Source organism: Amphiprion ocellaris, chromosome 16, assembly GCF_022539595.1.
Source record: "Amphiprion ocellaris isolate individual 3 ecotype Okinawa chromosome 16, ASM2253959v1, whole genome shotgun sequence".
Classification (NCBI taxonomy): domain Eukaryota; kingdom Metazoa; phylum Chordata; class Actinopteri; family Pomacentridae; genus Amphiprion; species Amphiprion ocellaris.
The window spans coordinates 22624156-22650346 of record NC_072781.1 but is presented as its reverse complement, the minus strand read 5'-3'; the positions used below and the strand labels follow the sequence as shown (position 1 = coordinate 22650346).

The window sequence follows — 26191 nt, the reverse complement described above, 5'->3', positions numbered from 1 at the left end:
TAGCTAATGCACCAAATCAAATGTGAATTATTGTAATTCACAGGACAGTGCCAAATAAAATCCCATCTCAGCTACTGCTGGTAGAAAATGCTGTTGCAAGGTTATTTTCTGAAACAGTGACCATTACATTCAGTCATTCTGTTGGTAGCTTATTGCTTGCAGCACTGAAATTTTATTACAAACTGGCCTCAAAGGATATTTAAGTTTTAACACTGCTAATGCCACAAAGGTTCTAATGTCAGTTCCAGAGGCTAGCTGGAAGACCAAAAGACACAGAACTTTTGCAGTGAGATCCCTGAAGTAATAAAGTTGTGCAACTTGGATTATTACAGAGAATATATATGCCAAGCGGAACAATTCCAGTGTCTTGGAGTCTTAGACATGATAAAGAGGCAGGGAGAATAACTGCCAGTTGCTGTCATGCAAGCTTTCTGTTGGCCCATGAAGTTGGTGATAGACACAGTTCTCTGCAGGGTGTTGGTGATAGTCTTTATTGTTTGGGTTACTTTACCTAACCTGTTCCCACAGAGTCTAAGATCAACGTAAGTGTTTCAAAAACTGACAGTTGAAATAATAAATGTAAGACTCACCTGGTATAGTATCTTCTGGTTCCCCAAAAGCCTCCACCGGTCTCTCTGGGGTCGGCAGGGGTTGTGGAGGTAACAGGTGAGTGGGCTCCTGGTAAACAGTCACTGGCTTTTGTACCGGAGGATTTGGCAAAACAGTGTATCCCATTCCACCAGGACAAATTTCTTTGAATTTAGCTATATAATAACACAAAACATAAGTGGTTATCATACAAGTGGCCCAGTGATGTTGGTAATTGAGTTAACTGTAACTGCATAACCACTGGACTTTGGAGTGACAGTTTCTGTAAGGTTATAGTTTCTTTCAGCTTGCTGCACTAGCAGAAACATTGAAATGCTCATTTTCAATAAATGTAGAATTCAATCATGAATTTGAAACAAAATACAAACATCATGTGAAACACTACCAAATCTACTTTACGCAGCAGCTTGACCTGTTATGTTTAAACTGCATTTAGCACATCTTACTTCAGTAGCAATATGAAGCACTCCCACAAAACATTTCTGATGAACACACAAACATATATATTCATCATATAGACAGACATCACAACTTGTTCTAGGCTGCAATCAAAGCTCAACCATTTCCTACACCTTACTTCTTCAAACTGTTGCATTTATTCCACCCTTCAACTCTTATGTGATGTAAATCCCTTAGCCTGTTAACATTTTTTTCCCAAACTCCAACATGATAAGAAAAAGGCAATAATAACTTTAGTATTGAAGACATGTGGCACATCGAGTTTGCATTTCAACTAGCTAAATATTGAAAAGGATATACATTGAACATAAAGTGGTGATGTGAGATTCGTGAGGTGTCCTAACAGAAAATCAGCCTATATGCTGATGATGTTCCCGTCTTTGGCTTCCATAAGAAGTATTTCATGAATACTTGTGTTCGAGCCTATGTTCCTTAGCTGCAACATTATGTGATTAGTGAGAACTTACAGTAAAAAAATAAACTTGCCAGTTCTCTGTACGTGGCGAACTGCTTTGCCTTCTTCGTACCAAGCCTTCTAGTTACTTTTCTGCTGAAATTCACTACCGTTCAGAAATTTGGGGTCACTTAGAAATGTCTTTTTTGTTTTTTGAAAGAAAAGCTTTTTTAAAAAAAAAATTAAGATAACATTAAATTAATCAGAAATACAGTCTAGACATGGTTGATGTGGTAAATGATTATTCTAGCTGGAAATGGCTGACTTTTAATGGAATATCTACATCGGGGTACAGAGGAACAGTTCCAGCAACCATCACTCCTGTGTTTTAATGCTACATCGTGGTAGCTAATCGTGTTGAAAGGTTGATTGATGATTAGAAAACCCTTGTGTGATTATGTTAGCACATGAATAAAAGTGTGACTTTTCATGGAAAACATGAAATTGCCTGGGTGACCCCAAACTTTTGAACGGTAGTGTATATATTAATAGAAATATGAATAGTATCTGAGCTAAGGAAATTTTGACCAATGATATCAGTCAAATGATTTAACAAAACAATAATATTTAGCATTAAGTGACTGGAAGAACTAGACCGTGCACTTTATGTTGCTGCTTTCTACAGGTGTTTTACAGTAGAGATGGTCTTTGAACAAAAGAAACTTCCCAAGCTTTTTTAAATGCACTTTTCTTTTTTTTTTTTACTGAACACACTGAATGGTTTGAACATATAGCATCTCAGTGTAGTGTGTGGTTTAACAATGTTCGAGGAATACAATCTAATTTTTAGATATTGTCATTTGAGAAACAGATGTATACCTTGTGACGCTTTACCAATTTTTGGAGCAAAAAACATTTAATCCATGAGACAGAATTTCTGAAATGATAATGACATTTGTTGCTCAACCAAAGGGGATTGCAAACATAACACTATTACCATTGCTAATTGTTCTGTTCTTCAGGTTTATAAAATAACATTTTGTTGTGCGAAAGAATGAAATTTAGGGATAGTCTGTTAGTTTCAGTAAAATAATCTCTTGTTAACCTGAATTTTAGTGCGCAAAATATGTTTATCAACAGTTCTTTATTAATTTATACAAAGTATTACATTTTTTATCTGTAAAATTAACTGTACTGACTTGCATTGTCATTATTACAGCATTATTAAACAATCTTTATCTTTAATTGCAATTATGCTGTTGATGACTTGGAATAGTTTTACTATTTTTAATTAATAATAATGATAATCTTTTTTTTTCATATAACAACAAATATCTGTGAGACTGATATTTTGGGTGATTTAAAGACATTTAAGCTGTACTTTTTCAGTCAAACGGTGTCAAGGAACAAATGACAATTTGGAAAAATACAGATTTTTGATATAGACATTTTTGTCCTTTTTTGACAGTTAACATCTTTTTTCTGCAATGTTACAACATACAATCTGTTCAATAACTGTACAAAAATTATTTGCCACCTTTCAACACTAAATACTAAATACATATATTTTTTTCTTTAAGATAAAATATATAGATAAATAAATGAATGAAAATATCTGTAAAATAATGAGAATAAATGCAGTAAAATAATGTGATTAAAACCCTGTAAATGAAAACATTACTATCTGTAAAAATACTGAATTTTACTGTTAACATATATATATATATATATATATATATATATATATATATATATATATATATATATATATATATATATATATATATATATATAGGTATTTTTGTGATTTTACGAGCTATTATCTGTAATTTAACAAAACAAGGAAAATGTGTAAAATAACAGTAAATTGTCAGAAAAATTGCAGCTAAAAATGTATATTTTGTACAGCTGAAGCACTAATGTCTGCCCAAGCCACTGGAACAACCTACTTCACTGGCAAGACAAGGGACCTGAAGAGTATTCAAAATAATCATTTCTACTTGGTAGTCTTGAAAGTCTTGAAAGGCATCCAAGAATTTGTAGGAAGTGGAGTCACTGGCAGAGACTAACCTTATGGTTGTTCCCACACTAAATGTCTTGTGTAATGCAAAGTCTGGCAGCTTGTTTTCATCAAAAGAAAGCAACAAACCTTTTCAACACTGTGTTGGAAACAAGATGCTGATCATTCATGGTATTACAAACACTGGTAACATGATAAAATGAAACATCTGAGGGCACAGGAAACATTGTATGACTCCAAACAGCATCATATTCACACCTTCAACACATTAAAATGCACATGAAATGGAAACTGCTACAATGCCTGTGAGCATTGACAGTAACTGCCTGAGTAAACTGTACTGACATACTAAGATGTGTGGAACTCAAAAAAAGACAACAAGAAAGTGGTAAGAGTGAGTGTAATAACAGCTACTGCAAATGGCATTGCTAATGAATCTAAAAGCAACTCTAAAAGCAGCTACTCAGCCAAGCTGTGAAACCCATGCAAACAGAGAGTATCAGAATAAAAGAAGAGGACACAAATTCAAGCTTACACTTCTAAAAGGCCAAGTTCAACAGTTTTGTAATGAACAGCCTCTTGAGCCATGAAGAAGTAGACCTAACAATTTTTCAGTGCTTCACTTGTCAGATTACGGGTACTCAGGTAGTCTATTCTTGCAGCTTGTTAATTTAAAGGCGGAGCAGAGTCTGACAGAACTCCGACCCAGTGGACAGATCTGACTGCCTCAGCTTCATTTGCTGATTTGCGAGGCCAAATTGAACTGCAAGACATTTGAATGGTGTCTGGCATTGCATTTGCTTCATACAAGTGAGAAAAGTAACTTCAGGCCTTGTTGAGACAGAACAAATGTCTGACATGGCTGGGGGCCTTACCTGTTCCTGGAGGGGGGCATTTGTCACAACGAGGGCCCCAGGCTTTGCCCACACTGCAGCAGCAGAGCTGTTTGCTCAGCTGGGCAGACACTGGGTGCAAACACTGCCTCCCTGAGCTGACCAAACGGAAGCAAGCCCCCTTCTCCTCTTGGACGGCAGGCGTGTTGGCTGAAGAGGAGCGCAGGAGGAGGACAAAGAGGAGGAAGGGGGAGGCGTAGGAAGTGGTGCACCAAAGTGTAGGAGACATACATAGGGGAAAGAGAGGACAAAGAGTGGAGAAATAAAGAGGTCCCCTTCACCAAAGCAACCTTCCTCTCTGCCACGAACAATCTCAACATACATCTAAAAACAACACCAGGGCGCATTAAAAAAAAAAAAAACATCCTTTACTGTCAGATGGTGGAAACCGCATTTTAACAACTGAAGCAAAACACAAAACACAGAAACACATTCAAACACCAAAGCAAAGACAACATGTTGAAGGGAAAACATGAAAAAAAATCTACATTTTCATGCCAAGGCTTCATGCATTATCAAAGTCAAGTGCGGGCTCAGATGAAGGCATGCAGGAGAGTTTGGCTTAGTCTATGCTTTCCGCATCATGTAGTACAATCAAGCATCTCCACAAACAACTGGAAAATGTTCAGAGTGGAACACAGGCAAAATGACCTCCAAGGGGAACCAAGAATCTTCTTTTTAAGACGTCCTATTTGCCAGAAATCTTACCTGGAGTAAGTTCTTTCAATTACTGGTTAAATACTTGACCTATTTTCCCCATAAATACTGTTAAACATCAGGACTGACTGCAGTAAAAGGCTGGCTTTGGCTTGTGCTGAGGCTAAAATTTAGCCACATGGGCAGTTTAAGTGCTGCAGAGATACTATCAAAACAGACTGGAAGAATTCTCAAGTCCCATCACTGTACAACAAATGTGGACACATGTAGTTACATGAAATATTCAGGCACTTTCATATTCACACTTGCTCCCATGACCGTACTGAGCCCATATGCGAAGACAGTCTAAAGGGAATTTTTATTTTTGGAAGAATGCTTATTTACTTTCTTTATGGATATGAGGTGATAGCATTGACATGACTCTCATGTTGCTATATTAACTACAGAACTAGCATCAATACTTGGTTTGCCTAGCTTACCATAAACACTGACTCAGCACAGAGCTAAGTGCTATTGTGAGCATACTGAAAAAGTTAAACAGTTTTACAAGAATTTTTACAAAAATATTGACATTTAGCAGGTATAGTGTTTATGATGCTTTCCACTGCAGTTAACTGCATTGGCATCATTTGAGTCTGAGGGATTAGTAGTGCAGTGGTTAGCACATCCTCACAACAAGACGGTTTTGGGGACCTGCTCACCAGCTGCTGCCGCAACAGGTGAATCGCTGATTCTACATTGACTGTAGGCGTGAATGTGAGCATGCATGATTGCCTGTCTCTTTGTGTTAACCCTGTGATGGTATGGCAGCCTGTCCAGATTGTAATCCCCCTCCAGCCCAATATCAGTTGGGATATGCTCCAGCCCCCTGTGACCATCTACAAGATAAACTGGGTAAAATGTAAAAAAATAGATGGATGACAATGAGTGAAAGGAAAACCAATCACAGTTGGCTGTGCAGGGATCTCTATCCAAGTCAACGGCTTCACACAGTGATAGTTGTCCATTGAAGCATGCAATACTAGAGAAGGAGTAGTAACTAAGGAAAGTTTGTGGATGCAGATGAAGAGGCAACTGCAGTAATATTTTTTTGGTTAACCAACTCTGCCATTAACAGCTATCTGGATGGATGGATGGATGGATGGATGGATGGATGGATGGATGGATGGATGGATGGATGGATGGATGGATGGATGGATGGATAGATGGATAGATAGATAGATAGATAGATAGATAGATAGATAGATAGATAGATAGATAGATAGATAGATAGATAGATAGATAGATAGATAAAAGCTTACATGCACTTGTAAAGACCAGGCATATCATGCTAGTCTTGACTTTTCAATTGTTCCTATAGCTCCTAAATTTCTATGCTGGTATCACTGAAACATGTGTCTTCGTCACAAAAAAGAACCCCCCCCAAAAAAATTATGCATTTTGGTCTTTTCATAGATTTAGTACTGGTCTTCTGAAAAAATGACAAAATCTGCTAATATTTGGTTGAACGTGCCCTGGCTATTTTCAAATCAACTACAAGCTTCTGGCAAGCTTCTCACTTCTTTGATCACTCCTCTTGACACAATTGATTCAGTTGAACTAAATTTATTGGCTTTCTGACACAGACTTGTTTCTTCACCACAGTCTGCAGATTCCCAGTGGGGTTTAAGTCAGGACTTTGGGAAGACCAGTCTAAAACGATAATTAAAGCCTGATTTACGAATTTCTTTACCACTTTTGATGTATGTTTGAGATCATTGTCTTGTTGGAAAACCCAACTACATTCAAGACACAACCTTTGGTGATTATTTTAGGTTTTCCTGGCACCAGCTTAGAGCATAGTATCTCTGTCATGATTTCCAGTAGGTTTGGTGCTCTTGAGATTAAAGGCCTCACCTTCTCTCCTCCAAACATATTTTTAGTCTTTCCAGCCAAATAGCTCAATTTTGTTTCATCTAACCACAGCACTTTCCACCAGATGCCCTTTTATTCGTTCATGTGTCGTAAACTTCAGTTGAACCTGAAGTTGCTGCTTCTAGAGAAGAGCTTCCATCTTGCATAGCAGCCGTTTAGCCCATGGTGATGTCAAAAACTCTTGACTGTGGACACTGACACCAGTGTTCCAGCAGCTTCTGATTCCTTGCAGAACAGTTTTTTGGTGATGCCTGGTTTACTGTTGACCATCCTCATCAATTGTCTGTCAGCAGTTGGTGATAGTGGTGATGGTAGTGTTGGTTATAGTGTTTTCTTCCTACCCTTGGTAGTGACAGAACTGTACTGTGCACTTTATACTCTCAATTGTTGGTACATTGATTCTGAGATCTGTAGCTGCTTTGATTAAAGCAACAAAGTTGTTTTACATTTATTTTTCCAATCAGTATAGCTGCATTTAGAACCCATCAGCAACAGAATCCTTCCTTCAGTAACCAGAAATGCAGTGAGCACAGGATTTCCACCTGCTTCCCGAAGGGTACTATTTTAGGGACAGTCCTGTTCTCTATTCCATTTGATTCAGCTCCTCATTTGTGTGCTTCAGCATAAACAAATACAGTCACTCATCAAAGTGGAATGAATTTTTGCCCATAATACTCTTCAGTAAAGTTCAGTAACAGAAACTCAGTGGAGCCCTTCAGAAAGGAGCTGTGTCAAGACATAGTGCTTGAGAAAGGAATAAAAGAAGCCTCAACATTTAAAGTTCCCAGGAGCAAAGTAAACTCCATTATTGTGAAATGTAAGAAGTCTGAAACTACTAAGACCCTTCCTACAGTAGGCCATCTGGCTGTAATGACAAAACGGGTGAGGAGGGCCTTCGCTAGGAAGCTGCCCAAGAAATCAGCAGTCACTGCAAGGTTCGTCTGCAGAAATGGGACAACCTGCCAGAAAGAAAACTATCCCTGCACTCAGACAGAGTGGATAGAGCCCCTCCTGAGTAAAAGGCAGACGTAGGCCAACCTGGAGTTCACCAAGCTGCTCAAAGGACTTTGAGAGCATGAGGAAAATGTTTCCATAGTTTGATGAGAGAAAAATTAGGCTCTTTGATCTCAATGCTGTGCTCTGTGTTTGCCAAGAAACAGCATGATGTTCTGCAGCATCATGCTATGGGTATGGCTTTCATCATGACGTTATCAATGTCTGGTCAGGATTTAGGTAAGCGAAGTCTGAAGACCTGCCCCAGCTAGCTCTTAACCTCAAACATAGGACCTATGTATGCTTCAAAGGGCTTGTTAAGATTTCCCAACCCCTCCCTCTTGCCCTCTACCAATGTCTGAATATGGAGTAGGGCTAAATCCCACAATTTGTTACTTTCTGAAAGCAACAATCTAGCAAATGATTTGCCTCCGTGACTTGCCAGCTTCACAGACAAGAAGTGTGCTACTTCATGTTATTAATTCTTCATACAGCTGCTCCTGTCACCTATCATGGATATTACTTCGGGCAGCAGCCAACCATAAATGATCTTGGTGTGTTTTTACTAGCTACTAGCTAAATTTGTTCTCAGTGGAACAATGTGGCTTTAGACTTTGTTTCAAGTTTTTGTCACTTTTGGAGTACATTGTCATTCCAGATTTTCCCTGTTTGACTCCCATCCTGGCAGTGGAAGCGGAGATACTAACCATATCTTCCTTCTATCAAAGTAAGGTCTCTGTAAAAAAAGAAGGACAAACTAGCATGCCTCACAAAGAGCAAAAGTGTGTTTCGTGAGAGCTCTGTCATGTGCTTCACGGAGACACGCCAGCATGATAACACTCTGGACTCTGTCATGAGTTTAGTCAGCCTTCAGTTGGTGAGGGCGGCCAGAACATTTAATTTCTTTATTGGTAGAATGTTTTAAATTTGGATCAGTGTACATAAGGCTAATGTCTTAGAGTACTAATTAAAAAGAAAAGTACACAAAATTCCAAACAGAGATGCAGTTACGACCTTCAATGATTTGAGTTTTGCACAATGACCTATAAAAATGGTGTTTTCTCTTGTCAGCAGTACGGCAACACAAATTGTCAGCGACCATTTCAGTGCCAGACAGTCTCCGTTCAGACCAGCTGGGCTTGTTTGTAAGTAGGACTATAACATTGCAGCTCAGTGGGATAACCCTTGCCATGACCCACGCTTCCTATTTTCTGCAGCAAACCAATAAGGGAATTCCAAGCTAACTTTTCCAGTTTTTCCTGGCATATCCCAAAGCGTTCCCAGGCCAGATGAGATTTTCCTCGGGCAAAGTTCTGTGTCTACCCAGCATTCCCCTCTCAGTTGGATTTGCCTGGAAAACCTCCAAAACCAAAGGAAGACATCCAGGAAACCTCATAATCAGATGCGCTTAACCACCTATGTGACTGTACTGCAAGCTCCCTCTGGATGAGCAAACTCCTCACCCTATCTCTAAGGCTGATCCAAGCCACCCTACATAGGGAATCCATTTTAGCCGGTTGTATCCACATTCTCATTCTTTCGGTCACTACCCTTGCCCTATTGTTGACAATTAGAATGTAGTTTGACCGGTAAATCAATTGATTCAAAACAATGGGTCAGGTACCATACCCGCATCATTGCTGACGCTGCATATATCCTTTCTATTATATCGCATGTTCCAGTTTGCTGAACTTGTGAACAAGATCTCAAGATGCTAAAATTCCTTCATATAGGGGAGCAACTCATCTCCAACCTAAAGAGAGCAATCCATCGTTTCCAGGAAAAAACAAAGGACTCAGGCTTGGAGGTGCTGACTCCCATCCCCTACAAACTGCCTCTGAGCATGCTAAAGGTAAAAGCTTAATGAATTATTCCTTCTAATTATGTCCTGAAAATTTGCTGCCACAATGACTCCCGGGAAGGGTTTTTGCTATTGTCTGGCACCTTTTTGACTTTTTAGCAGTTAAAAGTTCCAAGGCTACTTGTATTAGCATCATTTTTATGTACTTACTGACCAACAACAGAAATTCACATGACAAAGTTCATCAAAGTTGTACTGATGGCAAAAACATGCACGGACTGACTTTGTTTCCAAAAATGAATCCACTGACCACAGCAGTTCCACTGAAAATGACAGATTTTGACAAATAGTTGCCATTTCCATCTCAACTTGGCCCCAGTTAAGTGGCAGGAAATAAACACAGCATCAACCAAGCCATTGAGTAGGCTATGCAACAGACTAGGATCAGATTTGTGGCATGTTAAGTTCAAATGTAATTCCGTTTCAGCAACATCCAGAATAATCCAGAAATAGAACAATAAAGTATAGACGGTACACATGACTCATTTGGGCCGATTTTAGCAACAAATAAGCTATGTGCTTGGAGTGTCGGTTCACACAGCGGCTGGAAGTCAGTGGTTACAGTGATTAATTTTTCAAGTCGCCCATGCTAGGCCCTTGGATTAATCCCTTGTAGTAATGAATAGCAACTTTGCTTTTATTAGCCATGATATAGGACAGAACCGATGACTTATCTCAAACCAATTAACATTTTAGCTGACACAACCCTACAAAATCAGAGGAACACGTGATGTGACATGTCAACACAACTGAATAGTAATGTCCAAGATGTATTTAGTACTCATTGATTGCTAACTAGTTATCTAACTGTGACTTCCCTGTTTGCCTTCACCCTCATACTCTGCTCCATCAAGATGAGAAGCAGGACATATGTTGGATTTAACCTCATGTTCCTTGCAGTGCATGCTTGACGTAATCTGATAAACAACATGCTGTCATCCATGCACTGTATTCCAATATGCGTATCATCAAACATATTTTAGTAGCATTTAGCAGGGAGAAATAATGAAACATATATTTCCCATGTTTTTTTTCATAAGGTGATGGGAAATATCAAACTCAGGAAAGATCTGCATGTCAGAGACAGCCATGCATATGTAATGTAATGTACCTGCTCAGTCTGACACTGCACTGTTGGATGTTCTGAGTTTGGATGATAATAAATGAGAAAGTGGTAACAGAGACTGTGACAGAGAGTGTGTGATTGTACAACTTACATATGCATTTGGTGAGCGTTGGGTCAGGTACATAGTCAGCTTTACACATGCACCTGTAACTGCCCACAGTGTTCAGACAGTTTCCATTAGGACACACACCCTGCAACTGGCATTCATCCAAATCTGTGAATCATTAAAAAGTGAAAAACACAATCAATCCAGGGTTTTTTCAAAGGATTTCTTTACACTACAAGACAGGATACAGAAATTTCAAAACATTCTTAAGAGTTGTAAAATGACAGGGACCACTGGTACTGGAGGCATTTTCCCATTCTGTATTCCTTTTTCAAAATTATTTTCAACAATGTCATTGTTATTGATGTCTAAGAAACAAAGGACTCTTCCAAATAATGATGAATGATGAATTGAAATAGCAATAAATTCAATAGGCTTCTTTGCTTCAGTGTGACGACAAAGCTGTTGTTGTAATGAGAGTTGTTGGTAACTTGTTCCTGAAAATTTCACAAGCTTTTCGTCAAAGAACCAGATATTTTATAACAAGGTTGCTCATTTGAACTGATGACTTAACTGGGAGAGTTTCATGTCAATCCAAGCCATAGATATGCTCCAACTCTGAGTCACCTAACATTTTCTAAAGGGGAAAATGAATGGGAATTTACTCCCAGAACCAGGAGCGTCCAAAAAGGCTCCTCACATTTCATTCTATTACTGCTGATAATACACCGATCAGGAATTTAAAAGGAACTGGTATTTAGCAGAGATATGTGCTCTGTTTTCTTTGTACTTTAAACCTCAACCACCAATGTATTACAGACCCTCATTGATTGGAAGTTACATTTAACACCTCAATTTCAATGTTGAGTAATAAAGACATTGGAACCTCAATAAAAGATGCGACAGTACTGTTTATGCTAGTGAAGTCCATTTTCGTTTTCAAGGCAGGAGTGGATCCCTACAATTATTGGTCAGAAACATTTGCAAAGTGTGGGTTCCAGGGTCAAGTACATACCAAGAGTCTGCCAGAGCATCACCAACTGCCACAGCTTGCCTACTTTTTTTGTACTTTTGTTTTCAGGGATGCAAACCATGAGCAAATTCTGACACAGAGAACATAAGATCAGGATGCTGTATCCTGCATAGTTGTCTTCAACTTTGTCACAGAATTGAGTCTGGTCTTAAGCAATAAAACCTCATTCTCCAGAATTAAAGTATTAAAAAGTAAGTACACGAATAGCTTTAGTATTTGCTGCAGGATACTGAAACTAATAAGTATATGACACTGTTCTGCCAAAGAAACTGAATGATGGTTGATTCAGGCCTAAGTTTATTCATATCATTACAATGAAGTTACAATATTTAGATTTCTAGAGTTCTATATATCTGTATGTTCAAGCATTTTACGCCTTATGAGAAAAGGAGCACAGCTAATGTTCCTCAAGCTACTTGTGCTAATGAAAGGGAACAATGATAAAGGAGGATGGACAAATTGCAAAAAAGGCATAAAAATCCAGATCCAAGAACTGAATTTGGGTTTGAAAAGTAAAAACTTTTAATTTAGTGGGTTAGAGAACTTAAAATGCACCTATGTGTGTCGGCTTGCACTTTGAGACCCTGAAGGCATGTGTTGATGTGTTTTTTCAATGTCTGGCTGCTTCAAACTGCAAACTTTTCATTAACATAATATTTGGGAGACAGGCTTGCACAAGAATGATGAATAAATAAGCAATGCTGTCCATTTTAAAGGCTCTTCCAAAAGCAGCAGAGAACCAGTCCTTTCTCTTTTTTCACCAGATTGTCAGGTAACCTTTCCAGCCTACATGAACACAAACATCACTTTAATGTCAACAACCACTTATAGTCTGGACAATTATGGTTAGAGGTGTAGCATTATCAAATGCAAGTGGACACTTGTTTTTGTTTATATTAATTGAATGTCTCCTAAAAATTATGTTCTAATACAAGAGAAATGCGTTCTCAATCATGTTTTGAGGGAAAGTAATTTTCTTTATATTACATTTCAACTAAGCATATCTTTGATTAGGGAATAGATGGAGTGGGATTCAACACCCTGGTAACCAAGAAAATGGAGATGAAGCTTTAAACACATGAAAGGGTCATATTTTAAACCAAAATGTGCTATTTGCCTTACTAAGTAATTTTGTCAAACAATGTGAGATATTGCCCTAAATCTATATAAGATTAATGGTCTCACTGCTGTTGGCATGCTGGTGCTAGACTAAGCATGTATTATAGATATCAAAAATTCAATTCTTCCCAGTCAAAAAAATATCCACAATTATAATTTAAGGTGTCCATGCTGTCATTCTTTCAGGACAAATGACTTCACCTTTGTCCTTCATGCCTATGCCATTTGTCATTACAGATCCCTTCAATTCAGTTGCAGATACCCACTTACTGAATTGTAGCATTAGTATTATATTAGTAGTATTAATTTTAGTTCCTGATATATTGAGCTTAATTTTGACTAGTAAGAATATCATTAATTCTCCTCAATTCAACATATCTACATTTGTCCCTTTCAGAGATCTTGAATTACATTTGAACTGGTCACAATGTTGTAGCTCTTTCTTATAGATTATATTAAATATAGAAAATGTTTTCATCATCTTAGTTTAGCATCTTGGTTTAACGTTTCCTGTTTATCACAAACAGGGTGCAGCTAAGACACATAAGACCTAATGCACCCTGAAGGTATCTGGTAATAAACCAGACTGCTGGACAAATGACCAGATGGTGGTGATAGATGAAAAATTAAGGGATCACCAAACTAGCAAAATCATTGATTCATGTCTTGTTTGGCTGATATGTGTGTTGAACACATCATTACAATCTCTCCAGTGGTTGTGCTGGAATTTAACTCTAAACTAAAATCTCAATTTTACTCTCTAGAGTAATTACTAAAATTACAAGAGGTAATTACTAAAAGCCACATGTTGCAGAATTGTCTCTTCCCAGTTCCCTGTTAATGTTTTGATCCTCAACTGTGAGCCTCTTAGAAAGTCAAATTCCTGCAGTGAGAACACACTTGGCCTTGATCAGACTGTGACTCATGTCTGTATCCCACCATGACATCCAGTTTATAGGTGAAAGGGAGCTCAAGCTGTTCAGCCAGTATGCTTTAATAGGCTGTTGACAGCCTACTTGGTTGGTCTTTTATTGGTGAGGTCCTCCATGTCATCCTGTTACTAAAATCCTAGAAGCATTTATTGCCCCAAAAGCTTTTGTATGATTACAGCACAGGACAGGAAAAAGTGGGTACACAAGATGAGAGAAAGGGATGTGCGTCAGACAGTAAATCACATCCACTGTTGTGAGCAGTCACTCATTTTTGCATCTGCAACTCTTTCCTTTTCTTTTTCTCTTTTTACAAAAGAACCCATAATCAGGCACTGGACTGGCTATGGTCTCCATATAGCTTGATGTTTGCTTGGATAGCTTAGAGTAAAACGTGACAGAGGGATGACTTGTGGCTGAGGTATGCATTCATGAGCTGAAACATACATGCTTCAGGTAGTGTAACAGATTCCAATTTGATGAATTGACTGTAATTACAGCAATACAACTCAGCTTGTTCACTGTTACTGTCTCCATGGTATCAAGATGATGGAAGGCAGAAAGAGACATCAACACATGTAAGTTGGTATTTTGCTGATGGTAAAGCTGGAGTCACAGGTTAGCACTAGCAGAGGGGACCACATTTTGCAGGCTGGAGGGAACAGAAGAGGTGTCAGCACACTTTCACCCTGCAGAGTTTGGTTCAGGTCCCATCTCAGATGATAACTGCAGTTTTTTGTATATTTGTTTTGTTCAAGTCTCATATTGACTTTTACTTTTTCACTCCGTATTTGGTTCACTTTAGGCATCAGGACTATTTGGTTGGGATTAGAAAAGGATCTTGGTTCCTTGGCTCCTCCATGAAAATAGAGGCCTGCCTTACTGCTGATATGGATGACAAAGTTATTTCCTAATATATCCAGCTTTAATGGTTGTTCTTATTACTTGTGGAGTGGTCCATAATACAGTTCATAAAAATAGTATTATACTCCTTTTTTCTCACATTACTTTATGTCAAAATCACAAAGACTGAATCCATCTCAAACTTTTGTCAATCTGAACAGAGCTCACGTCATAAAATGTAACCACATACTTCAAGAGACACACATCACACCTTTCTATTCACTAAAGTTTGAGTTTAATTAACGGAGTGCTTTGAGCATCTTTGACACTAGATCAAAAATGGTTATGACTGTACAAAAAATAAATATAAAAATAAAAACTCATCTGAAACCATCCATTTTAATAAGAAAAAGCCCTAAAAGTACTTTTGAAAGCTAACAAAACACACACACACAGAGGTCCAACCCAAACAGAATACAGATCCAAGTGGGAATACTGCTGTTCCAAGAGTAAAAGAAAGGAGGAGGCAGTAGGAAGAACCATAATGATAATAATAATAATAATAATAATAATAATAATAATAATAATAAATAGGAAGAAAAGGATGTGGTGGATTACAGTGAGTCCCAGCACCTCCCGAGGGGTAGCCAGGTCTAGTACTAAACATACACACCACACACCACACAACACACACACACTGTAGTTTGGCAGCAGACTGAATCGGCAGCAGGCCTCTCTCTCTGCTGTCAGAGTCCTGCAGCCGCAGAGCTGGCAGACACAGTGGATCACATTTCAGCGTGCCTCGATCAGGCACACTGCCCTCTATTGCTGATTGACTTCCATTTTCAATTATCTACAACAAACTATGTAGATTAAAAGGTAACAGCAGTAAACAAGCAATCCCACCTAAAGGTCCATTTGGCTGCTAATCTGGAGCTTTTGAACACACCACAACAACAATCAGCAGACATACTATGTCCACTTGAGATTTCTATAAATCACTTATTCCAAGACATGTTTCCAACTGCCATTAAGCAACTGAGAGCATTAACCCTAGTCTGAGCCTTCTATTTGAACTAAAACAGCCTGTTAAGTTGCCACTGCTTTATGCCAAAGCTGGTTGACTGCATGCACTCTGAAGAGTGTGGCGTGAGGATGTTTGATGAAAAATGTTGGAGCTCTCACAACTGTACATTTCAGCAGTTTAATAGGGACCATTCTAATTTCATTTAATGATGGGAATTCAACTTGTGCTGAGCTAGGCATTCAAAGCTTTTTTGGCAGTATGTGTGCACTGGTGTCTGAGGCCACCTCTTCACATGGTAACACTGTTACTGTTCATCAAAACAGTTAGTTTTGAGTTCTTTTGTTCAGACACAAGGTGAAGAGACAGATGTTGATTACCTTCTTGACAGTTTTGGCGAAAGCTCTCGCCTTCATCAGAAGCGTCTCACTGACAGCGTGTGACGTGTCAGTCGGCAGATTCTGACAGCTGGTATGTGCAGCACGCCTAGTAGAGTCGCCAGATTCGCCGGGCCAACCACGCCCCCGCCGTACTGGCATGTCGTGGTGAGCCCAACGGACCCGACCATCCCACCAGGCATGCCACATCCCCCGCCGTCCTATTTCCTCTGGAGTATGGTGTCCCAGGTGTGGGAGAGCATGAAGCCTCCCCCGTCCCTGTTCATGGCCCTCTCCGCCCGCCTCCTGATCTCCATAGCCTCCTTAATCCAGCGTTTCAGTTTGTTTTCTTCCGTTCCGATGATTCTTGCCCTGTCCCAGTCCATAACATGATTGTTCCTTTTGCAGTGGTCTGGTATTGCAGATTTGAGATTTTCTTGTAGTGCCTTTTCTTTCTGAGATCTTGTGAGTCGTGTTGCTGTTTCCTTTTCGCATTCCTTCTGATGTTCTTTTTCCTTGTGTAAAATGTTCTCCCTGTCTCCTCGATGTATGTGTTATTACAAGAGTTGCATGGTATTTCACAAAAGACATTGCACTTTTTTTCCTGCTCGACATTGTCTTTTGGGTGCACTAGTAGTTGTTGAAGTTTTATGTGTGGTTTTATGGCGGTGCCTATGTTGTGTTTTTTCATGGGTCGTTGGATGGGTTCTGTTATCCCACGGATATACGGTAAGGTAACTATGGTTTTATTGTTGTGTGTGTCTCGAGCCTGTTTTGTTTTTCGTTGTTTCTTTGCTTTCTGTTTGTTTTTTACCTGTTGTATTCCTTTATTGATGGCCCACCTGGGCTACTGGCAGCTTGTTGAATGTGTTTCTCCTCCTGTCGTCTTTCCTGTTCTTCTGTAATGAAAGTGGTCCATTCATATAATGTTCTGACTACTGAGAGTTTGTGTATTGTTGGATGTTCTGAAGTCCAGAGAAGGTATTGGTCTGTGTGGGTGGGTTTTCTGTAAACTCTAATTTTTATGCTGCCGTCATCCTTGTGGTGGATGTTCATGTCCAGAAAAGCCAGTGTTTTGTTGTGCTCCTCCTCGTGTGTACATTTGATGTTCCCCGTGGTGTCCATGGTGTTGAGGTGGTCTGTAAGGGGTTGTGTATATCCAGTTTTAATTTTTTCCAAGATGTTGTCCACGTATCGTTTCCAGAGGGTGGTTTGAGAGGTGGCGGTGCTGTGGTGATGGCTCTTTGTTCCAGGTCCTCCATAAAAAAGCTGCTCATAATGGCAGAGGGTCTCCCATGGCAAATCCCTCTTTTTGGCTGTAGATGACGTTATTGAAAAGGAAATAAGTGGACTTGGCAGTGAACGGTAATAAGTTGTAAATGTCATGTACTGTGAGATTTGTGCTCATCAAAACAGTTGTTTCAATAGTCCAATGTGGAGCTCCTGGAGTATGTTTGCTGTAGGCTCTGACCATGTCAGTACTCATACCCATCCACTCTCCCTGCTGGTTCTTTAACATTCTAAGCTGACACTGCTGAGTCTGTTTGTGTCTTGCTGTGTATTTTGTCAAGCACCACACTTTGATTTGAAAGGAGTACTTCCCCTCCGTATTCAGGCCGGCTAGGCTGAGTAGTCTATGGGAAAAGCCCAAGTCCCTCTTTTGTGATTTCTTGTAGATGAGTTGGTGCCACCAAGCACTGGACCAGTTCTGCTTTTGGCTCTTGAGTTTCAGTGCTACGCATCTAGTCTCTTGGTCAGTGCTCAATTTTAACCCCACATTAGCACTAACTCTACATAGCAGCAACCTCATCTAAATTGCATAAGAGTATCTGTCATGTCCCTGTTGGTTGGTCTCAATTTATGGCCAGTGTTCCTCCTTGTCAATGAAAAATAACTTTATCTCCAGAGCTGTGTGTGCTGTCTTAAGCTGTGGCTTTTACTTAGTTCCCAGTGTTCACTGCGTTTTAAGCCGAGCAGTACTCCAGGCCAATGATAGGAATCAGCAAAAAGCATCAAAATCAGCAATCCGTGCAAGCAGTCATTATACTTCAGAAAACACAACACTCTCCCCCAGAACATCAAATGTTTTTCAGTTAGAAATCAGCAAGTTTTACCATAAGTGGCAGCTGATACATACAGAAAAAAGGACATTCTGAACACATCTGTAAAATTGATCACAGTTACAATGCTATCACGCTGATGCTAAATGGGAGTAACGTTTACAGTATTTGGCATGCAACTACTGTATAATTGACAGATATTAAAAAATATGCCAATTATATGCTGCAGGGGTGGCGCCAAATGAATAGTTAGGTGATTTCCATAGGTTTTATGGTTAATTCTGATGAATTTTGGTTCAAAATCATCTGTGAAAACAATTGTGAATATAAAGTGCGCGGCACAATTGTGTCACTGTCACAATCAGGAAAAAAACACAAGGTGTCATCTGCTGCTCACAGGATGGTCAAGAGTCAACCAAGAATCACCAAAAAGCAGGTTTACAGTGAATTAGAAGCTGCAGGAAGACAGGTGTCAGTGCCCACAGTCAAGTGTGTCTTAAATCACGCCCGGCTGCCATACAACAAGGAAGTCCTTCCTCTAGAATCACAACCTTAAGGCTCGACTGAAGTTTGCTGCTGATTTACACTGACAAAGAAAAGGTCTTTTGGAGGAAAGTTCTGTGGTCAGATGAAACAAAATTGAGCTATCTGGTCACAATGACCAGAAATATGTTTGGAAGAGAGAAGGTGAGGCCTTTAACCCAACAACATCATACTTACCATCAAGCATGGTGGTGGTAGTATTATGCTCTGCTCTATTGTTTTGGTGCCAGTGGAAGTGGTGCTTTACACTGAGTAAATGGAATAATGAAGAAGGAGGATTACCTCCACATTCTTCAGGAAAACTTAAAATCATGAGCCAGAATGTTACATCTTGGACACAGCTGGGTGTTGTAACAAAGCAATGACCCCAAACATACATCAAAAGTGATAAAGAAATGGCAAGGTAAGGAGACTGGTCTCCCAAAGGTCTTGACTTAAACCCCATCAAGAACCTGTGATTGCGCTAAATGAACAAGTCTGTGTCAGAAAGCAACAAACTCAGTTTCACTGCACCAATTCTGTCAAAAGAAGTAATCAAGGATAAAAATTGTCATCCCTAAATCCATGCCACTAGCATGGTTAAAAATAACAGCAAAGTCTCTTACCTTGGCAATGGGAACTGTTGATTCTCTTGTAGCCATGAGGACAATCTATCAGAGGGATAGCTGATGAGATGAGAATGTAGAGAACAAAAGAAAGAGAGGGGCAGACATTTTAGTCATGTAATTGAGGCATGGACATACAGACTTTTCAGACATAATTAAACAAAGTTAAAGAATAAATTTAGCCATGATTTTCTATGTTATCCGATGATCACTGTATCACCTGAGATCAGATTAGTTTGAAACATACCATAGCTTACTTTAGTAAGCTTTTTTTGTTATACAACTACATAAGACATAGACAATTCTACATAAGTAGTATGGTAAACTCTGTTTTCTCAGACATCCTGTGTTTCAGTTCAATGTCTGAAAAAATTTAGAGGCTCAAAAATTAACTCTTTGCTCCAAGCTTGAAAGATGTTTCCTTAACAGTTAAAGAGAAATCATAAAATCACCTATTCTGGATGATGGATGTTTTTATAAGGGTTGATTGTATAAGCTAAATCAATATTTCTTGATTTCAAAAATATTTTATAGTTATGGTCAGACCCTACCACTATGGCTATCAAGTGAAAAGCTGTAAGGTACAACATAGTGGAATGTACTAAAAGCTGCTAAATTCTTCAATCTATTCAACAGCTAGTCTCTAACTCTGTCTGCCTGCTGCTGCACAGCACAGTTTTATACATTACAGCTGTCTGCTGAGGCTAGAAACAAACACATAGGATCAGTGAACGTGAACCAGAAACAGTAATTCTGAGGACCAGTAAACCTCCACAAAGTTCAGCGAAGCCACTCTGGAGGTATTACAGAGGTAAAGAGGTCTAAATTCTACAGAGCAACTCTTTTCACATTGATCCATTCAGTTTTCCACTACAGGAACTTAGGTACTATTTTAGGGTGCCCTAAAACTTTGTGTGCGTTACTATCGCAACAACCGCCGCTGTAGAACCACTTTTATTGACATTTTCAGGAGAAAAAAAAGTATGTACTCCAGGGTAGGTATGTCTGAGTGACTCTGGAGAACTGTTGTATGGGGCAAGACAATGAGGGCTATTTTTTCTGCCTTCTAAATGTAATTCTTGAGTAGCAGTCTTCTTATCTCAAACATCACCATCATAATAGTGAAACTCGCCGTATAGGCTAACATAACACCCCCTATTGTTCTATTACCTATGTGTTTAAACAAATGGAGTTACATCCAATAGTAATTATTTATCCTTCTTTACTGTTACTAAGGTAACGTCACGGTTGAAGCTGTCAGATGCTACTCCACAGTGGAAATGGTAAGGCTAAAAGGCCCGTTCTTGTAAACGTTGGCACTAGATTGCAGTTGTCATGAGTTCCTCCAGTGAAGAGTTGTTTTTTGTTTTCATTCTGTCATCTGATACATTTATGTTTTACAATATTGATTATATTCACTTTAAGCCAATCAGCATAGGTGTATTATTTTTTGTGTGATACGTTCAACTAGGGGTGGACAAACAAGGTAATCTTGAACTGATCGGTATCAGCAAGAACCTAAGCTCACTCCTTGGTAATGTCCAAGGACGTGTCTTAGATTGAGTAATTTCTTTAATGTGTTATATAATTGATACCATCAGTTCAGCACAGTTTTTAGTTGTCATGCCCTTGTATTTCTGGCTTCACCACAGAGAAATGATACGAACTGCAAAAGTACAAAAGACAGAAACAACATCCTAACATGAGTGTGACTTCATTTAATACATGTGTGCCGGCTGGAGGTCATTAAGTCTCATAGAAGTCTTTGTCATGTGCCCCTTTAATTGTTTAACCCCCACAATGCTTCCTGTAGTGCCTCCTCTGGCCATTTCAGCAAAAAACAGTAGGAGACTTGACCTGGTGGCGCAACCAGATACTACAGCTAATTTAAAAATACTTTAAGTGCATATTATCTAGGAAAATAGAAAATCTCATTTGTAAATCATGTTACATAACATGTTACATGAACTAAACTGAGGATGAAGGCAGGAAAGATAGAAAAATAATAGAACAAATTTTCCACTGTAGCATACACAGAAAACAGAGGTGATATCCACTTCAACAGAAAACATTTCATTTTAGCTTCTTCTATCAGCAATTGTTCTATTTCTCTCAGCAAGAAAGCACCTCCAGTCATCTTCATAGTCAACAACCTTATCTCTGGGAAATCTGAACACTTAAAAATATGACGATACTGAAACATGGAAGCAACAGAAAAAAAAACTGATTTTTAATTGTAGAACTTGATGTTTAAAGACAAAAAGGTAAATAGGTCATGCACTATTTTCTATCTTAAAGTATAGCTGACATTGTTGGATTAACTTAGATTCGAATTCAAGCCATTCTGCTAAAAAAATGTGCTGAATAGAGGCAAAAAAAGAACTAAACAGAGTAATACAGAAGCAGGTGGTAAAAGGAGGAATGACAGAAGAGCGATAGTGATGAACTAAGAAGACTTAACATGAGACTGTGAGCTAAAGCATGATAGAAGCTGGAGGCTGCTCAGACAACCAGTAGTTCACAGTAAACCACAGACTGAGAAGTCAAACTCTTGTAAATCTGTGCTGCAGGTCGGGGACTAGGCCCCGCTGTAATGGTGGACAAAGGAACCAGTGGAGAGGTGGTACTCAAATACCTGAAAGCAGATTGGTACTTGCTAAGTGGGACACAACAAGGCCATGTTTGTTTGACTAATAAAGCTAATTTATTTACCAGCTACCAGTGTCTCCATGGTACAATGGACTGTTTCACACTTCACTGTAAAAAAAAAACAAAAAAAACTCATGCCGCCACGATTCCTGAGGAGAAAAGAGCGAGGGCAAACCTCTGGACTTGTAGTGACTCTCACTGAAACACAGTTTCAGTTAATAGTAAGGCTCAGTATTTGTTTTCATGGTGTTTAGGACACATGGACGTTAAAAGTTTGCACAAGTGCCTACTGATATACAGGGTTTGTCATATTTTAAATGCTTGCTACCATCAAAAATCATCTCTAAAATGAGTGAAAGCGTTTAATTTAAAATAAATAAGTAGTTAAAATGGAACTCCGCCAAATACAATGCTGGAATATTTTGTTGCAGAGTAATGTACCTAAACAAGCCCCTTTGATTGGCCAAACGTTCACTGAGTCTGAACAGTGCCTGTCCCTGGCTCTATAGAAAATATTCTACAGATGTGTAACTCTCATTGCATGAATACATATGTTCATTGTGATTTTCAGATGTATAGTTTCTCCTTGACTTTATCTGTAGCGTCTATAGCAATAATGTGAGTTTCTAAATTTGTGATTTGTAAAACAGGAACTGTCCACCTACACTGAATAATTTGAGAAGGTATAACCTAACCTTTGTTTACATCTGCAAATCTACAAATCTGCAAATTTGCTTGCATTAAATCCTAACTATTCTTTGTTTAATCTGCCTCTTGAGAGTTCATCAGGCTGGCTGAGTTTTCTTATATGAGTGCCAGCTAAGAACAAAAGTCTGAGTATCATGGTTGTAGTGCAGAGAGATGAGCCACAGACTAAGTTAAACATCCTGCACTGTTTTATAGTATGGTCACCCTAAACTTCACCTATATACATCTAGTTTTCAAATCACTAACTATGGTTTTATACATCCTTAACAGTGGTTTAACCAGGGTTGGGGGTTCATTCCCTAAAGAAAATGAAAATAGTCCACCCACAGAATGGTTAAGAACTGCTGCTCTGATCACTACAATACCAAAATGTCTAAATGTCACTGTTAAAATTCCAGCACCATGGCTGCAGAATTCAGAAGTTTGTGAGTTCATTCAAATGCAGAATATATTGCTCAGCTTAGATTATTTTATGCTTGGCGACCTTATGCTTCTCACTAAAATTAATCTTAGAGGCCCATGATAACATTTTTTTCATGGATCTTTAACTTTTGATTTTATATATTTATTTCCCCACATAGTTGCTCCTGTTTTGCACTGGAGACATATTTGAATGTCACGTCCAAACTATAACAACTATAAGTTATTAGGGTCCGAGCACCAACAGTTCGAAGACCCTATTGAAACCTTTGTGTTTATTATTTTACTTTCTACGTCTGCCAGGAAATCAGCATTTTTGGTGGCCTTAAGATACTCGAAAACTCATGAAAATTTGCACACACACCAGGACTGGTGAAAAGTTTGATATTTTAGGCGAATGGCACGTGTGTGTGCCAAAATGGCTCAATAGCTCCCACTCGAATATTATGAAAATTCAGCCCCTGGACCGCGTTTCACCTGGAGCTATGAACTTCGGTACACATGTGCAACTCTTCAGGATGCACAAAAAAGCCTCTTGCATCATTACCCAACAGGAAGTCGGCCATTTTGAAATATGTGCCAATTTTTTGCACATTTTCAAAAGCTATAAACTCAAACAGGGTTATGCCGACAGAGCTGAAATTTGGCCAGGATATACAGCAGGCATGGTTGATCAAAAGTTATCAAAATTCTCCACAAAAGTCTGAGGGCGTGGAAATGGCAGCCCCTGGAATTTTGACAATTCACCATGAAACAGGAAATGCTGTGTAACTGCCTTGAACATGCTCCAATCTTCATATTTATGATCAGTGTCCTGCCCTCACGACATCCATGTGGTTATATACATTCACAGTCACAGCGCCACCTTGTGGTATCAGGAAATAGACATTTTTTTTACACTTTGACGTACTATTTTTAGCCAGTTGAACATATTCACCTCAAATGTGGTGACATAAGCCTGAACACGTTGATGATGATTCTCAGAGAAAATGGTGACTCCTCATCAAAGGGCATGTCTGTGGTGGCGCGGTGAATTTCGATGTTTTGCCATGAAAATTGAAATGTTCATATCTCAGCTGCACATGAGCAAACCTGGCCCAAACTTCATATGATGAACACCAGTTGAGGTCTGAACACATCCACACTCATAAATTTAGAGATACTCATAGCGCCACCTATTGGCAATAAGAAGTTTTTGTCATTACATTTGCATGTACCATTGCCCGAAACTTCGTCATATCATTCTAGAAATTGGAAAGCTCAGTCTTCACACCTTGACGATGTCACAGTATGAAGATTTTGATCATTCATAAAACGTTGTTGCCGTGGCAATGCATCGTTGCCATAACAAAGTACTTTTTGACAGGTTAAAAATGCTCAAAAGCTCGCCAAAATCTCCACACATATCTGGACTGGAGAACCATTTGATGTTTTAGGAGAATTGCACATGATTGTGGCAAAATGGCTCCATAGCGCCATCTGGAAAATTTCAAACATTTACTACAGCCAGTACGTGTCACCTACAGGTATGAAATTTGGTACGAATATGTAACTCGTCAAGACATACAAAAATTTAATTGACACCTATGCTCAAAACCCAACAGGACGTGGGCCATTTTGAATTATGTGTCATATTTTTGATGATTTTGGGTCATTTTTAGATATTTTCAAAAGCTATAAACTCAAACAGGGTAACTCCAACAGAGCTCAAATTTGGCCACAATGTACACCAGGCATGAGTGATCAAAAATTATCAAAATGCTTCGCAAAAGTCTGAGGACGTGGAAATAGTGCCACCTGGTGGACGGACAGGAAATGATGTATAACTACCCTGCATGTGCTCCAATCTGCCTGAAACTTTAGATGTATGATGAGAGTCCTGCCCTGATGATATTACCATGCGAATATACACTCACAGTCATAGCGCCACCTGGTGGATGGACAGGAAGTGCTTTATAACTAGCCTGTACATGGTCCAATCTGCCTGAAATGTTACGTGTATGATCAGAGTCCTGCCATGATGACATTTGCATGCTAATATACACCCACAGTCATAGCGCCACCTGGTGGATGGAAGGAAGTGACATAGAACTACCCTGTATGTGCTCCAATCTCCCTAAAACTTTACATGTGTGATCAGAGTCCAGCCCTGATGAATTCCACAGACTGATATACGGTCACAGTCATAGCGTCACCTGCTGGATAGACAGGAAGTGCTGTATAACTAGCCTGTACATGCTCCAATCTGTCTGAAATTTTACATGTGTGATCAGAGTCCGGCTCTCATCACATCCACAGGACGATATACACTCTCGGTCACAGCGTCACCTGGTGGACATGCTTGGATTCGCTGACTAGCAAGGCTGCGAGGACCCATGCAATGCTGCTTGCAGCTTTAATTTACTATTGTATTGGCAGAAACTCAGAATGTCCAGAAAACACTCTCATTCTTTTCAGCCATATTGCTTGTGAACCTTGGCTCTGGATTAGGATGTTGTGATGCTGTTGTTACACACAACATAATAATGAATCTTCTGTTAGACACAACACCCAAACCATTTACAGTGGGTTTATATGTTTGGTTATGTTGGTTATGAGATTTTTCTTCAGTTATTCACATGAAATTACTGCCTCGCCCTCTCTCTTAAGTTGAGGTGTGGGAGGTACTGTAGCTGTTACAATAGAGCATGTCTTTTCATGCTCTATATCCAGTAGCTTTGGCTTCAAAGACAAGTTCCATAGCTCTATAAAGGGATTAGTGTTGAATAGCCAGCTACTACATAAAAAGGCTGGCAGTCCCATCCCCAACTCCCCCACACACTCAGTTTAGCTGAGTAACAACCCCTCTAAAAAGAGCTATGAAGCGAGGGCCGGTACTACGTGCCACCACAGCATTTAGCGCTTTTCCC

The 26191-nt window shown here is 39.2% G+C and overlaps 1 protein-coding gene across 7 annotated transcripts in view; it reads right to left on the bottom strand.

The window, feature by feature from the left end:
- ltbp1 (latent transforming growth factor beta binding protein 1) overlaps nt 1-26191 on the bottom strand; it is a 164489-nt gene that overhangs the window by 47737 nt on the left and 90561 nt on the right. For 5 of the 7 annotated variants that reach the window (XM_023296177.3, XM_023296186.3, XM_035942162.2 and 2 more), the window contains exons 9-12: nt 19506-19565; nt 11018-11140; nt 4358-4525; nt 591-764 (exon numbers count right to left, since the gene is read on the bottom strand). In XM_023296177.3, coding sequence (XP_023151945.2) covers nt 591-764; nt 4358-4525; nt 11018-11140; nt 19506-19565 — 525 coding nt within the window. The remainder of the gene's footprint in view (nt 1-590; nt 765-4357; nt 4526-11017; nt 11141-19505; nt 19566-26191) is intronic. The other 2 variants (XM_055018550.1, XM_023296211.3) reach the window with 2 other exon arrangements.